Below are 15,645 nucleotides of genomic sequence, written 5' to 3' on the forward strand. Positions count from 1 at the left end.
TACCGAATTCAAGTGAAAAAAAATACAATTTAGCATAATAATGCGTGTTAACAAGTCATTAGTCATTAGTAAATAGCACTTTTGATCATATTTGACCTTATAGTTATTCTATTCTACGTGTGTGTATTTGAGTGTGTTTGAGCAGAGTGAATGGAAATAGTTTTATTTTATGAGAGACAGCTAATTCCGTTGTATGTGAACATGCAATGACAATTAAGACATTCATTCATTCACACATACAATTGAGTACTGTATGAACCTTTTTCACCAATAAGCAGACAGATGTGTAGCGGCAAACCCGATGTGTGTAAGCCTGTAAAGTCTGTAAGCCGTTTTTTTTTTACTTCAAACCTTTGTGCAAATCTTCTTTATGCTGCATGTCTTTTTAATTTGTTCACAAAACATCATGTACAGCTTCAGATCTGCTTACAGATTGAAAAATGTAATTGATCTATAAGTCATATATTGTTTGCACATTCAAAATATTTGAATTCATTTCATCAAAATCTTTGTACACATTCAGATTCAAAGGCAAGGGTTTTAACTTGGTTTGGTTAGGAATATTTTTGTTAGATGGCCAAAATAATTGTGTATATGTGTACCTTACTGTTCTGTCTCCTTTTCTGCTTCATAGGCACATGTACGCACACACATACACACATGAAAGAGCCTGACTCTGCAAGATATTTACTGAATATGCTGGAAACTTTACTCAGACTTGTATCAGAGTTAACTACAAATCACAGACCAAGGTATAAAAATAATAATTTAAACTGTCACAATAAATGTTATAGTAAAATAAATGTATAGGCACCTGTAGGAAATGTGCAGCTCTGCAACACGATGCTGTAAGGTTTTCAAGCCTCACCTGAGACTCAGTTTTTATATCGGTTTGTGGATTTGGGTGATACAACTCAAGAGTTTCATGACAGAGCCACAGTGATGCTCAAATCTCTTTAAGTCATCTCAAAAACTTGTATTTGTATTATTTTTCATTCAACTTCTGAACTTATGGCTAGATCTTTCACTGTAACATCAGAGCTCAACCGATAGGCTGCAGCTCACCTGTCTGTGTTAGTCTCTCTGTGCTGCTCAGGCTTCTGCTGACAGGATTTTTCATGATAAAATGATACCTGACACTGTGGCAGCTGTGGGTGTTAAGGGGGTTGCAACACCCTGCACTTTCATAGAAACATTATTTAAAGACTGTCTGTCTTATGGAAAGTCTTAACAACCAAATTGTTTATTAGCATGATCGTTAGTGAAGCTAATTTACTAAAGAGCCACCATGCTATTAGCCACAAAGTACACTCACATGCTTTATGCTGTTTTAAGCCAAATGCCAAAGGAATATTTTGCTTCAGATTTCATAGTTTCACCCCTTATTTTAGTGAGTAATGTGTGTTTTGCATTTAATATACGTTACAGTGAGCTATAGTTTATAGAGCACAGTAACATTACTCTTTATTATTGAGCTTGAAAGTGGCTCAAATGGTTGTAACTGTGGTAGTTAGCCTGTGGGAACTAGGGTTGCCACACCCCTCCCTTAAAAATACGGAATAGTCCTTTAATTAAGGATTAACTAGTCCGGCCGTTTAGAATCAATACGGGACAGGGGTTGTCCCGTATTTCCGAGTTGTCTTGAATACAGCATCATCCCACCCGCATTCTGTGAAGACCCGTCCTACTCTGCCCCTGATTGGGTAAAATACTCACTGGTATCGTTGGTTGCGTGTGCCCACCGTCCTCAAACCGGAAGTTGTAGCCGTCATCTTACGCAACTAGCCAATTCCAATTGGCCAAACAACAATATGGTAAAGTTTCTGGAAAGCAGTCAGACTGTGCTGCTGTCAGTTACAGCTGGCTGTGATAACAGGTCAGAGGTATGAAAAGGTTGTCTAGCTGGTTAGTAATGTGGAGTGTCAACTCATCTAACATTAGTTACTAAACATAAAACTAAATAGACTATCCTAAATGTAAGCTAGTTTGTCATTACTAATGTGTTTTTATAGATTGTCAGTGACAAAGAAGAGCATTCATATTTTAGATGTATAACACTGTTTTATGGTAGTGTGTTGCCTGTCTTACAGCAAAGTTTTAACAACCAAATGAATGTTTATTAGTATGCTAATCACTGCTTGAGCATGCTAATTGCTAATCGTTAGTTAAAATAATCGCTAATTAGCCACCATGCTAGGTGAACTTTTGCCTCTGTGTACAGAAAGTCAACTCACCTGGTTTATACTGTTTTCAGCTAAATGCCAAAGAAATATGTTGCTACAGTTACAATGAGCTATAGTTTGTATTGTGTATTAAACTTAGAGAACAGTACCACTACACTACTTTATTATTGAGCTTAATAGTGACTCAGATGGTAACTGTGGTAGTTAGCCTGTGGGAACTAGTTGCTAACTTTACACTGGTTAGTCTAAAATACCTGTTTGTCTGATATTATCCTGTTAGCTTTGAGGAAGACTTTAGATGAAGACTGATTGAGTGTTCTCTTTGGCTGTTGGAGAGGAACTGACAGCTGCTGATACACAACCTCCTGTCTTTTCCCATTCCCCTAAAAGAGACACTTTTTTGGCTTTCAGTTTTACCAGTCTGTGGACTCAGAAAGAACTCTTTTGTTTAAGGGTAATTTAATACAGGTCCAGCTTGAATTCATTATAACCTAAACTTTGTTATTAAGCAATTATTTAGAGATACTGATTTGTTATCAAACCAGGGTTCAGTGTGTTTTCTCTTTCATTTGAATGAAAGTGCAATTATAATAAGGATAGTTATGCTCCAGTCCAGCAATTCATAATTAACTGGATATAGGTAGTAAACTGATACCAGACATTAAATACATTCTCCTGAATTGTTACAGTTACATGGTGATTATTTTTATTTTAAGTTGAAGCAGTGGTTACTATAACTATAGTAGGAGAAAAAATTCATTAATTTTGATTTGGCATGTTGTTGAGACTGGAACGAAGGCGAGGTTTTGCAGTGCTCATGTCCCACCCTACTAGAACCCCAACACTTTTAAATTCGCTGCTCCACCCCTGCCTGACAGTCATAAACAGATCAGTTGGACAAACTGGGGGCTAATTTATCTTATAAACAATGTTCATGTCTTAATGACACATATGAAATAATATCTCTCTTGATCTACTCATCCCACTAATTTCGAAGATTAATGTTTGGATTGATTACAGAACATTCTTATTAACTAAGATTGAATGTTACTGACACTTGGGCTCTTTAAAAAAAGACCTGATGTCTTAATTTGCTTTTGGGAGGAATTTTCTCCAACAGCTAATAAAGTATTTTAATTAAACAGCATGTCTGAACGTCAATCAAAAATGAACTAACAACATCTAACGCCTGAAATTAAATATAATATTGAATTATCTTAGTTTGTCCAGTGAAGTCGTTTTCAATTCTGTGACATTTTAAACATTTAAACTATAAACTAAACTAAATAGAACACTCTTTTTTGCAGAAAACACACAAACCTGGCAACTCTGCAGAGAGCTTAACATTAATATTACATGGAGTTAAAGCAGTTAGATTGTTTGAGATCGATACAAATATTGGTCGGAACAACCCAGTAACACCTTGATATTGGCAGGGACATGTTTCTACTGTCCATACCCAAATCTACACCCTGACTGAATCATACAAAATGTTTTCACTCATTCAGATATGGTGATACACGGCTGCAATGCATTTGACCCTAATCTGAGCCCAAAAAAGACAAGGTTGATAACAGCAATAGGAAGCAGATGAAGAAGACAAACACACACTAAACATATACTTTGATTTTTCCACTTTGACAACATGCTTTTATCTAAAATGCTGCATCGGCTTTGGCTTTTACATTTGTTTTTGTTTTGTTTTGGGCTTTTTTTCAGTTATAATCATAGCATTTAAATGTGGAGCAATCAAAGTGTCTTTCTTGTGCTCCACCCTTGTGTGTCTTACACAAAGACTAAAAGAGACAAGGTCGTAGCACGGCAGCACGTTTTCATCAGTGTGACTCTCTCAAAAAAAAAACAACAACCCACCAGCAAATACAGCTTCGGGGAGTTTTTGGCTGAAAGCATTTGAAAACACCCAAATCATCATCGAGTCATGAATATGAATGTCTTTGTTTTCAAGGCAGACGTAGTCCTCAAATTTGCACTATACAAGCTTGTTTGTTGTGCTAAAGTAATATATTTGTTGTAATCAAATGTGCACACCCCGGTGCAATTAGTAAATCCCTCCTGTGCAGCCGTGGATTATAGTGCATATATAAATAAGCCTGCTTGTACCTGTTTTAAGATTCAACCACCAGGCTCCACTCAGTCAACGGCTCAAAACAGAAAAGCAGTGGCTCAAATCCCAATAACAACCTTATGAGTCAGACAGTTGCTTTGATTATGTACCAAGAAGCAGATAGCCTGGTGTATTTAATGATGCCTCCGCTTTGGAGTGCTCTAAAAGCCCAGGTCAGCCATTTGTGCTGCTTCTCAACATACCTTTTAATGCTGTATGTTATTGTGTTTCTGCTATTGCGAAAAGTAGAATTATTGGCCGTGTCTGACTGTGTTCAGAAAAGCCTCAAGCTGATCCATCTTTATGGTTCTTTGTACTGTAGTACGAGTTCTTATTGATTGGACCCGTCCCCTACCTTGAACTGGTTATGAAGAAGCTGGTAATCAGTCATTTGAGAGGAGAGGTTGTTTGTCTCTGTTTCTGCATCCATCTGTCACTCTCCCTCTCTCTCTCTCTCTCTCTCTCTCTCTCTCTCTCTCTCTCTGCGCCGCCGTTTATATCCTCTGGCTTTGTTCGCTGCAGACTGAATGTTGAGGAAGGATGGAAATGAAAAAGAAGAACTTTACTCTTTTTTTTTTTTGCTTTACTGAGAGAAAACACAATGTAAAAAGTCCTTATTTTGCTGCTTCACTGGTCACTTTCCCCACCATACTATCATATTTCAATACCACATGATGATTCTTATCTTTTTACATCAAATAGTGCGTTCAAGGAGAGGGCGAAGACATTGCCCTTGGGTTCGCCTCATCAGCGCTTTGTTGTTTTCTGTGCTATTAAAGACTTGAGATATTCTGCTTATCTTTCAAGTATTATTTTCTGCTTCCTGGTGAACATATTTCCCATTCATTTACAATCTGAGGTCATTTGCTATTTCTCTCATGTGTTCTACCGCTGTCTGAATATTCTGCTGCTGACATAGACGCCATCTTCTTTTTCTGTCTTTGACTTGCAGAGTTTTGTTGGGAATGTGAATTCGGAGGCCGTTGTCCAGAACAAGCTGTCCCACTCAGTGAGAACCCGTTTCCTTCGTTTCGTCCCTCTTGACTGGAACCCCAGTGGCTGGATGGGCCTCAGAGTGGAGGTGTACGGCTGCTCCTACAGTGAGTAACACATACCCCCACCAGTAAATAACACGCTCTGAAAGCACTCAGTCTGCACATCAAAACCTCTGTGGTCGCACCACCTACAAGGTTCATTCATTTATACATGCTGCTTTGCAGTTATATGCTTCAGTGGGGATTAGTAAGAATGTTTCCCTTCACTTGGTTGTTTGGTTGTTCAAACAGTAGTGAAGACACAAATCAAAAGCCACAGTGAAGATTAGGGCAGGGTATATACGTTTAAAAAATGATGATACTAGTACCAATCCAAGTAGCCTTAAAGTGATTCTGATACCAATTGAGTGCTTCATTCAATACCCATCATGTGAATAGAGGCATTAAATTCCAGAAAATGCCACCACTCCTCCACATCTAAATGAATTGATTTTTACACAAATACAAGTCTTCAAAGTGGTCCAATCACATGTCACATTAAATCAAATAAAGCTTGTGTTGATTGGCTGTGAGCAAGTCCATACAAATAGTCATATTTTCTATCTCTGGGTGCAAAAAGGATCGATTGCAGGTATCGTTTGACGTGAGACGTTTTGATACTATTTGGTATGGATTTATTTGGTCGATACCTTAAAGGAATCGAGTACCGATACCCAGCCCTAGTGAGGATGGGTTCGCCTCATGTTCAGCACTTCCACAATAAAACTAAATGAAATGCTTCTTCAGCAGCTGTTTGTGGTGGCGTCGATTTCTCATAGGGAAAGGGAGAATTATTTTTAACATGGAGGGTGAAAACATTGCATGTTGCTTTATAGACTTTACCTGCTTCTCGGCAAACTGAGAAGACTCCATAATAGTTGAAAAAAAGAATCCAAAAAACACTTTCCTCAAATCCTGTGACAGATCCCTTTTTGTTTTTCTTACAAGGCATCTGACAGGTCTTTGCTGGTTTAGACAGCAGGTTCACTGTGTCATTTTATACAACCGAGTTGAGTGAAGCAGATTTTCTTTATATGTGTTGCAGCAAAGTGCAGCATGATGACCTAAAAAAAGGAGATATAAAGACATACCCAATGCAGCTTGGATCAGTACAATTCTATTATTGATGCCAATGCTACTGCATTGGGTGGATTAATGCCAAAATCACTTCCTCATTTAGTTTCCCCATGATGACTGAATTAAGTTGTTGCGTCATGGTGCTAAATTGTGCTTATGTTCAAAATTCAAGCATATCCCAAGATGATAATTGGATTATGTTTTGGTCGTCATAACTTAAATGTGTTATCATCTCAGGATAACATGCTGTCATACTTCTCCCCAGGTGGGTTTTATCACTAAGTCATTGCTCTAAGCCACAAGAGAAAGAGTAAGTAAGAGGAGAAACAATAAGTAGGCTTACACTAAACATCTGCATCACACTCCATTGCGTCACACCACATAGCATCATTTGACTCATAGGCCTGTCACATCGACTTATTGCACAATAACGTAATTATTGACATCATCATGTCTATATATGGATTTATCGTATGATACATGGACATGACCCTGATCATTTTTTGACCTCATCATGCCACACTTCACATCAGCAGCTAAGAGGCTATTCATGTCTATTATCATTATATCAGTGGTATAAAATGATCTTCTAATGACAATAATATCGTTTATCGCGATTATTTCTAAAACAATGTATCGTTCAATAAAAGTATCAATATTATCGTGACAGGCATAATGACACATGCCATTGGACACCTGTAGCATACATTAGACATTCCTCACAGATAGACAAAGTAGTCAAAGGTACAGTAGCCTGGGTGTTTCAATCCCAGAAGTGAATGTGTTACAATTACTGATTTTCTGGGAGGTTGATGCACATCGACAGTGGTGTATCTGAACATGTCGACACAACAGCCCATGATGACAACATCGAGATTCTGCTGGTGGGCTTACACAGAAACAATGGGTGCAGGTGTTTTGAAGCAGGTGACATGCCTTTAATGTGTTTCCTTAATGCCTGGCTTTATGGCCACCATCAGTTATCTTAAGCTAGTAAAGCATAGGATTGCAATCACAAAATGATGCTTTCATTCTCAAAATAACACTTAAATAATGATTTGGGTCTTAAAAGATTTGATTGTAAAATATTATTCTGAGATAATGTCATCACTGGCGATTGTAATGAGACACAAAAAGAGACTGCACCTCTGTGACTGTACCTGACAAAAGGGAATGTTGTTCAGACGCACAGTAACATTTATATCCTGAGTAATGCTCAATAAAAAAAGGAGGGGGGGGGATTCACTGACAAACCTCTCCCACGCATTGTGGAGCAGCACTAACTAGATGAGCCAGTGAATTAATGCACTGTGAAAGACTGTCGGAATATCCCACAGTGAGCAGTTTTATGATGCCCAACCACCACACAGCACTGTAGTGTATGTTGGATAAGCGAAACATTAATGCTGCCTCACAGACTCCCTTGTTCTTCGATTTAGATTCATGTGTCAGTCTACCAATATAAACATAAAATAGGTTATGAATTACAATATAGATAAGGGATTATTTAAGTTACAGAAACTATCTGCGAGGCACCGACTGATATGGAGACACACAAACAGGTAACAATGCTACTGAAATGCATGTAGTGCGTAAAGTGTCGCTCAAAAGTAGATTCATACAGAGGTGAAACTAAGAATGCCCTGTACTATTAACTGATCTCATATATGTTCTTTTGGACTACTTGGAATAAATTGTATAAGAATGAGAAAAGCATAAAACAGGCAAAATATAATAGAGGTTTGGATTCTCCCCATGTTGTGTACTGTTAGTACAGCTAAGACATCTGTAAACACAAATGTTCTCATCACTGTGTACAATACTATTTTCCTTTCTCACTCAGTTTGCAGTAGAACAGCTTGAATCCCAGCGCTGCTGCAGTGTGACAGCACGGACACTAGACCACATTCAAACTGTGATCAACAGAGCTGCACAACTGTTAAAGACTGATAAACCTGTGAAGTTAGGTCCACTGTGAAAAAAAAAGTTACTTTGATACAATTTATGGTAATTGTAAATACTATTAAAGCTAGTATATTATAACCGGTGGCTATGACTATGCTGTAAACAACAAGACAGCAGCTTGTCTAATGAAACTGTCATTATCGTTATCATCTGCTTTATCTTTTTATGTCATAGTCCTTGCTTTTATCCCTGCTTGTTGCTCCCCATTGTAGTGTTTTAACTGTGGCATGCCATTTCTATGCCTACTATTCTTCTACACCTTTTTTTTTAGCCAGACTCCTGTTATGCTAATTTTGACAGTAATCCCATAGTTTTCATGAAATATTTATTATTTATTTATTTATTTATTTATTTAAGCAAAAAGAAGTATAATAGTAGCACCGACCGTATTAATATGAGTAGCAGTAGTGGTATGCTGGTTTTTTTTATTTATTTTTTTTAATTTGAGCCTGTGACATGTAGAAATAGTCTTTTTAAACTTGCGTCAAAATAGAATTTAATGAGAAAATTGAGACGGCTCACAACTTGTTTACTGAGCACAGCCAATTATGAACACGCATTTTCATTGCTGTCCAAGTAAGAATTTATCATCAAAAAGTATACAGACTTAATTGTAGGAACAATTTCCCAGATGGTGACAATAACACATTTTTCTTATTGTTCGCAGACACTACAGGGTGTAACACCGATTCAAAAGTTATTCTGATTTTTCTTTCAGAGTCATACGTGGCAGACTTTGACGGCAGAAGCTCCTTGCTGCTCCTTGCTGTATCGGTTCAACCAGAAGTCCATGTCAACGGTGAAAGACGTGATCTCTCTCCGGTTCAAGAGCCATCAGGCTGAAGGGGTTTTACTGCATGGAGAGGGGCAGAGAGGAGATTACATCACCCTGGAGCTTCACCGTGGAAGACTAGACCTCTACCTTAACTTAGGTAACCATGCCTGTGTTTCCTAACCTTTCATTTGTCTGTCTCATTCATTGATGAGATATTAATCCTTAAACAGAAGTGTATTTTTGAGCCCTTTTTCATGACTACCTGTGCTGCTTGTCATTAATATATTTCATCAAACCGTGCTGTTACAAATGATTGGAGGATTATTATTATCATAGTGTATTTTTCTCAGTTAATTGGTTATTCAGCATGAGCACCAAGAGTTATTCTCTTCGAATTGCCACATTTGTTTGACCAAAATTTTAAAAAGGCATGCAAGAGTATGAATATACTGATTTTTTTTTCTCCATTTAATTCAAAAATTATGAAGCTTTAATACGTTTGAAACAGAACATGTTTGACATTTCTAGTTGATATTTGAACTCAATTATCAGAATAGTCTTTTTTCTGTGGCCACGGTGATTCATTGTTTAGATGCAGCTCCTCACCTACTTTCATACCTACTCACCCGTTTCGTTTCTACGGAACACATAATCTGTGTGAATGGACAACATGTAATTGTGCGTGTGCGTCCGTGTGGTTTTGCCTGGCTGCCCTCTCGCACATTTACAGATTTGCTGTGAAGGATGTGTAGCCGCTCACTGTGTCCCTGCTGTTTTTCCAGACGACAGCAGGCTGAGGTTCAGCAGTAGACGTGTTGCTGTCACTGTGGGCAGCCTGCTGGATGACCAGCACTGGCACTCTGTCCACGTAGAGCGCTTCAACAAGCAGGTTAACCTCACAGTGGACTCCCACTCACAGCACTTCCAAACCAAAGGGGAAGGACACTCACTGGAGGTGGACTATGAGGTGAGTGCACAGGATGATGAAATTACACAAACTGAAAGTGATATAGTAAGAACAGCTTGGGAAAATTGATTGTACCACTTAATAAATTTATCTGAAAGGGGGCAAACATCTCTAACATAAAGAACAAAGTGATGAGAGTTATTTTGTGTAAGCCCCGGGAAGGGGACACACTTTTGAAAGGCATCTCATAAAATATAAGACACTTTGACATTGTAGGTGTTCATCAGAGTTACATTTGGTGACTGTCAGTGGTGGCTGCGACTCAGAAGGTAGAGCAGGGCATTTGCTAATTGGAAGATCAGCAGTTCCATCCAGTCTGCATGTCAAAGTGCTCTCGGGCAAGATACTGAACCCCCAAATTGCTTCCTGAAGGCTGTGCCGTGTTGTGTGAATGAGGATTAGAACTCCCAATGAGAAGGTTGGCACCCTGCAAGGCAGTGTCCGCCAGCAGTGTGTGAATGAGTGAATGTTGGCATGTGTTGTAAAGGCGCTTTGAGTGGTCAGAAGACTAGAAAGGCGCTATATAAATGCAGCCCATTTACCAATTTGGAGGCCATTTGACCAGCAGCAATAGAGACCAAAATAAAAACCGAGATGAGATAAAAAACAACACAGCGAGATAAAAAACGGGATAATAAATAATAAAAAACGGCATTGCACAGCAAGCTAGATGTATGTAATAAAGTGTTGGAATGCATTATCAGTGGTTGGGGAGTGGGGGATGGGTGGTAATATTTACAGTCCTCAATCCTCAACAGCTATGGGAACGTGGGGGTGATGGAAGCTACAGCTCAGGGGGGAAAAGCTGTTTTTAGTTTGTTGGCTTTGATGGCTCCGTATCTCTTCCCCCGATGGCATTGACAAACAGACTGTGACCTGGGTGGATTGGGTCCTTACTGATGTTGCTGGCCTTCTTAGGTAGACGGCTAACATACACTGTGTCCAAATTTGGGAGCACAGTTCCCACCATCTAACCCTAACCCTAACCCTGTGCTGTTTTTACCATCCGGACCAAGTCCTTCCGGTTCTCGATTGGTACAGCTGGCATACCACACCATGGCAGAGCAGCATGATACTCTCTATGATGCTTCAGTAAAGGTTTGTTAGGAGATGAAAGAATGTTCCCCTGCTTGAGTTTTCTTAAGAAGAAAAGTATATTTTGAGTCTTTTTCACCAGGTGGGAGGTGTTAAGGGACGATCTTTTATTATATGGATTCCCAGGAACCTGATATTGTTGATACTCTCCGCCTCCTCATCACTTATCTGGAAAGGGAGATGTGTAGTCCTCCTGTATCTCCTCGAATACACAATGATCTCTTTAGTTTTTGCGGTCAGGACCAGATCATTGTCAGAACACCACTTGACCAGAGGTTGGATCTCCTCTCCATAGCCTCCTCGTTGTTGGATAAAAGCTCCACTATATCGGTATCATTTGCAAAGTTCACTATAGTGTTTGAGGGGTGGATTCGCGTGCAGTCATGGGTGAAGAGAATGAAGAGGGTTGCACAGAGCACACATCCCTGCGGCACACAGGATGAGGGTCGAGGATATGTGATTGCACATGTTTTGTAGTCTATTAGAGGGGGAAGTCCATAGACCATAAGCAGAGTGAAGTGGCTAATCCCAGGTTGCTGAGTTTGTCTACCAGTCTATGGGGGAATGTGATATTGAAAGTGGAGCTTAAATCAAAAGAACAGCATCCTGATATAAGTGTGTGGATGTTCCAGGTGTGTCAGTGTTGTATGAAGTGTGATTGAGAGTGCATCCTTCATAGATATGCTTCCTCCCTTGATGTGGGAAAGTACAAACCTCTCAAACCCTTCCTAACAATTGCCATGAAGGCTTTTAACTGATGTCTTTTTGGGCACAGGGACAATGGTGGTGAGGACTACAGCCTGTTTTAGGGAGAGGCTAAAGATGCTGGCGAACACCCCTGCTACCCTGTTAGTTGGTCAGCACATGATTTCAGTTTCAGTGTGTGTTCTGACAACTTGTCTGGTCCTGCTGCTTTGGTGACGTCTATTTCATCTTAATGGATGTCACCTGGTGGCGCTGTATGAGTACAGGTTCCCCCCCATGGGAGTTAACACGATAATGCTTGTATAATTATTAGAGGAGCCACTAATAATGACAGAAGTGAAAGAAAAGTGGCAGAGATGAATCATTTTTATTTTCTCAAAGGTAGAATTGCAAGGAGGACTGCCAACCTCTAAAGATGTTTGCAGAGCATTTGACATATCATATCTCTACAATTTAATGCTGAAGACAATTGCTTTTTGCTTTAGGTGCCACACACACACACACACACACACACACACACACACACACAAACACTCACACACAATTTGCATTATTATTTTATTCCAGTTTCACGATTCACTAAAAACATATTCAAACCATTTCTTTGAACAAAATGGATTATGAGATATATCCTTTCTACACTCATTTGGAGACCCATTGATTGATTGCTCACTAATCCTCTCCCCAAGACAACAATTGCCCAATCATAGCAACCATAACTAGGGGTTTTGACCTATTTACGGTTGCTCCCCTAGTGTATGGGAATGTAATAAAAGCAATACTCCATATATAAAGTATTTAGAGGGTCGTTTAGGGGGAGATTATTTTTTGTGTCTTTCCAAAATTGAAAGTAGAAGAGCACAGGTGTAATGAGTGGACCTGTTAGAGCTAACCTCAGTCTTTTAGCTTTATATTATGTATTCGGTCATCAAGTGCATCATCAGTTAAGACCCTTGACAAGATTCTACCTTTAAAGGGTACATATTATGCTCTTCTATTTTCTCTAAAACTTGAGGTGAACATATGCAAAATGTTGCCTGCAAGTCAAAAGTCCAGGCTTCAACCTGCTCTGACACTTCATTCGCAACAATACCTCTACTTCCCCATCTTTGCTAAGGTTGTTCCATGGGTTGATCACGGTGTCCACTGGCATATTTCACATCAGATTTGGGCTCAGACACGTATGCGTGTATTTGAGAGATTTATATTTGAAGTAAAGATCATGAAAAATAAGTGAAATCCTTACTGTTTGTTTACCTAGCTCCGGAGCTGCCGGATGTCTGTTGAGGGGAAGCTTATGGGAGCTAATTAGAACAGAGTGGGTTCATCGAGAAGAGGGGGGGGTGGGCTTAAAGAGATGGGGGCTAAAATGGCCTTCAGACAGACGCTGAACCGAGGGGATGTATAAAGTGACGGTATGAGATGAATAAGGAGTTTTCTGAACTATCTCCAGTAGAGCTCCAGATTGAAAATATAGACTTGGTGATGTGCATGTTACGTCCTCTTTAAAAGAAGTCATTCGGACACATGAAGCTAAGCTATAGCTGATCAGATCTGCTAGTGACGCTTGTTAAATCGCCAGCCGCCTGTTGTAAATGTTCTATTTTACCTCTGTCTGAAATCAAGCACCCTTTACAAATTTTGAGTGATACATCTGCCGCCATGCTCGTGTATTGCATATATATATAACGTGGAGAACGATAAACCTTGACAAGCATACATTAGCAAGCGAGACGGGGCTGAACTGTTAGTTTCTAAAAATAACAACACACGAGTTGCATGCGGTGCGATTCCTGAATTATACATGACCAAAAGTATGTGGACGCCCGAACATTACCCATATATAAATGACAAACAAGGGCATTAATATGCAGCTACAACAGCCTCCTGGCAGGGTCTTCCACCAGGGTTGGATCCCAGCTGCAGGGATTTGCTCCCATGCAGCCACAAAAGCATTAGCGATGGTGGGCTTATAAGGCCTGGCTCTCTCAGTCTGCTTTCTAGTTCATACCAAATGGGTTAGATGGAGTTGAGGTCAGGGCTCCATGTGCAGGCCAGTCGGGTTCTTACTGACCAAAATCAGGACACAATTATTTTATGGAGCATGCTTTTTTGCTCAGGGAAATTAGTCATGTTGAAATAGTAAAAATGCTTTCCCCAAATGTCTGTAGAATTCAAATTTTTGACAAAAGCACAGGTGTAGATAATAAAATGAATGATGGCTTAATCCTGTTTAGCTGCTTTGGTTTCAGGGTACAGGTTGCATATCGAGTCACTGACACATGGTCGTGGCTTACTGGCACGCTTAAATAGGACAGAACCATTGTTTATGCTGTTAGTAACACAAGTAAATCCAAAATATGTGCTGAGAAAAAAGCCTAAAGATCGCACCATGAAAACCAGCCCCAGTCCAAAAGTGCACATACTGTTTCCATGTATGTTAGGATCCAGTGAATGGCGGTTGTTTTCTCACTTTATGAATCACCAGTGCAGCAGTTCATGCAGTATGGTGAGGAAAAGTGTGTGTGTGTGTGTGTGTGTGTGTGTGTGTGTGTGTGTGTGTGTGTGTGTGTGTGTGTGTGTGTGTGTGTGTGTGTGTGTGTGTGTGTGTGTGTGTGTGTGTGTGTGTGTGTGTGTGTATAGCCAAAATGTGAGTTTAATTGATGATTTAGTGGATAAATACACATTTTTGCACTATATATTTAATATGGGATCAATTTCTGTGTCTAAGCTCTACCGCTCCTGTTCTCCTTTAATTACAGCTGAGTTTTGGAGGCATCCCGCTGCCCGGTAAGCCTGGCACCTTCCTCAGGAAGAACTTCCATGGCTGCATGGAAAACCTCTATTACAACGGAATCAATATCATAGACCTGGCGAAGAGACGCAAGCCACAGATACACAGCGTGGTAAGTTGCATTTATAGATTTTCAGATGTTCCAATTTTCAAGCATTATTGCATCCACCTTTATTCAACACAGCATATAGTGTGAAATGTATCAGATCCATCCCTTTGAAACCATGTCCTAGTTTAAAAAAAAATTAAGTCAGGTCGATAATGGATTTTTGAGGCAGATGTCAATGTTTGAGATTTTAAAATCTGATAATATACAATATGTTATTAAGATAAATCTATCTTAAATTTGACTATTAAACATCAAGAAATGAACTGAGCTGTACATATCCGTCAAAGCTGGGTATTGGTACTCAATACGTTTAAGGTATTGACTGAAATAAATACATACCAAGTAGTATCGAAACGCCTCTTGTCAAACGATACCTGCAATCGATCCGTTTTGCACCCAGAGCTAGAAAATATGACTACTTGTATGGACTTGCTCACAGCCAATCAATGCAAGCATTCTTTGATTTAATGCAGCATGTGATGAGCCAACTGCCACAGCAGCTACAACACGTCTGTGGTGGTGAAGTCGGGGTGAATTTGAGTTAGCGCACTTAGCAGTTCAGCAGCCAAGATGCCACCTAAACACTCTAAAGTGTGACTACACTACACGCCTGTTACATACAAGCAAGTGCACCAAATGTGGAATGAGTATCCAAAGAAGTACTCAAGTGATATCAGTATCACTTTAAGGGTACTTGGATTGATACTCTTGTTGTAATTTTTTTTAAAGATACCCAGCCCTACTGGCACTTAAACACATCCTGCTCATGCCAAGACCCTAAACCTTTACCTTATCTGGGCATAGGCCAGGAACTTG

The 15,645-nt window shown here is 39.6% G+C and overlaps 1 protein-coding gene across 1 annotated transcript in view; it reads left to right on the forward strand.

The window, feature by feature from the left end:
* Positions 1-15,645, forward strand: part of LOC133993331 (contactin-associated protein-like 5) — a 68,614-nt gene that overhangs the window by 10,677 nt on the left and 42,292 nt on the right. Inside the window, 5 exon segments of the mRNA XM_062432246.1 lie at positions 5,261-5,408; positions 9,103-9,134; positions 9,136-9,316; positions 9,942-10,126; positions 14,689-14,832. Coding sequence (XP_062288230.1) covers positions 5,261-5,408; positions 9,103-9,134; positions 9,136-9,316; positions 9,942-10,126; positions 14,689-14,832 — 690 coding nt within the window.

The sequence above is a fragment of the Scomber scombrus genome, chromosome 13 (genome assembly GCF_963691925.1).
Source record: "Scomber scombrus chromosome 13, fScoSco1.1, whole genome shotgun sequence".
NCBI lineage: Eukaryota > Metazoa > Chordata > Actinopteri > Scombriformes > Scombridae > Scomber > Scomber scombrus.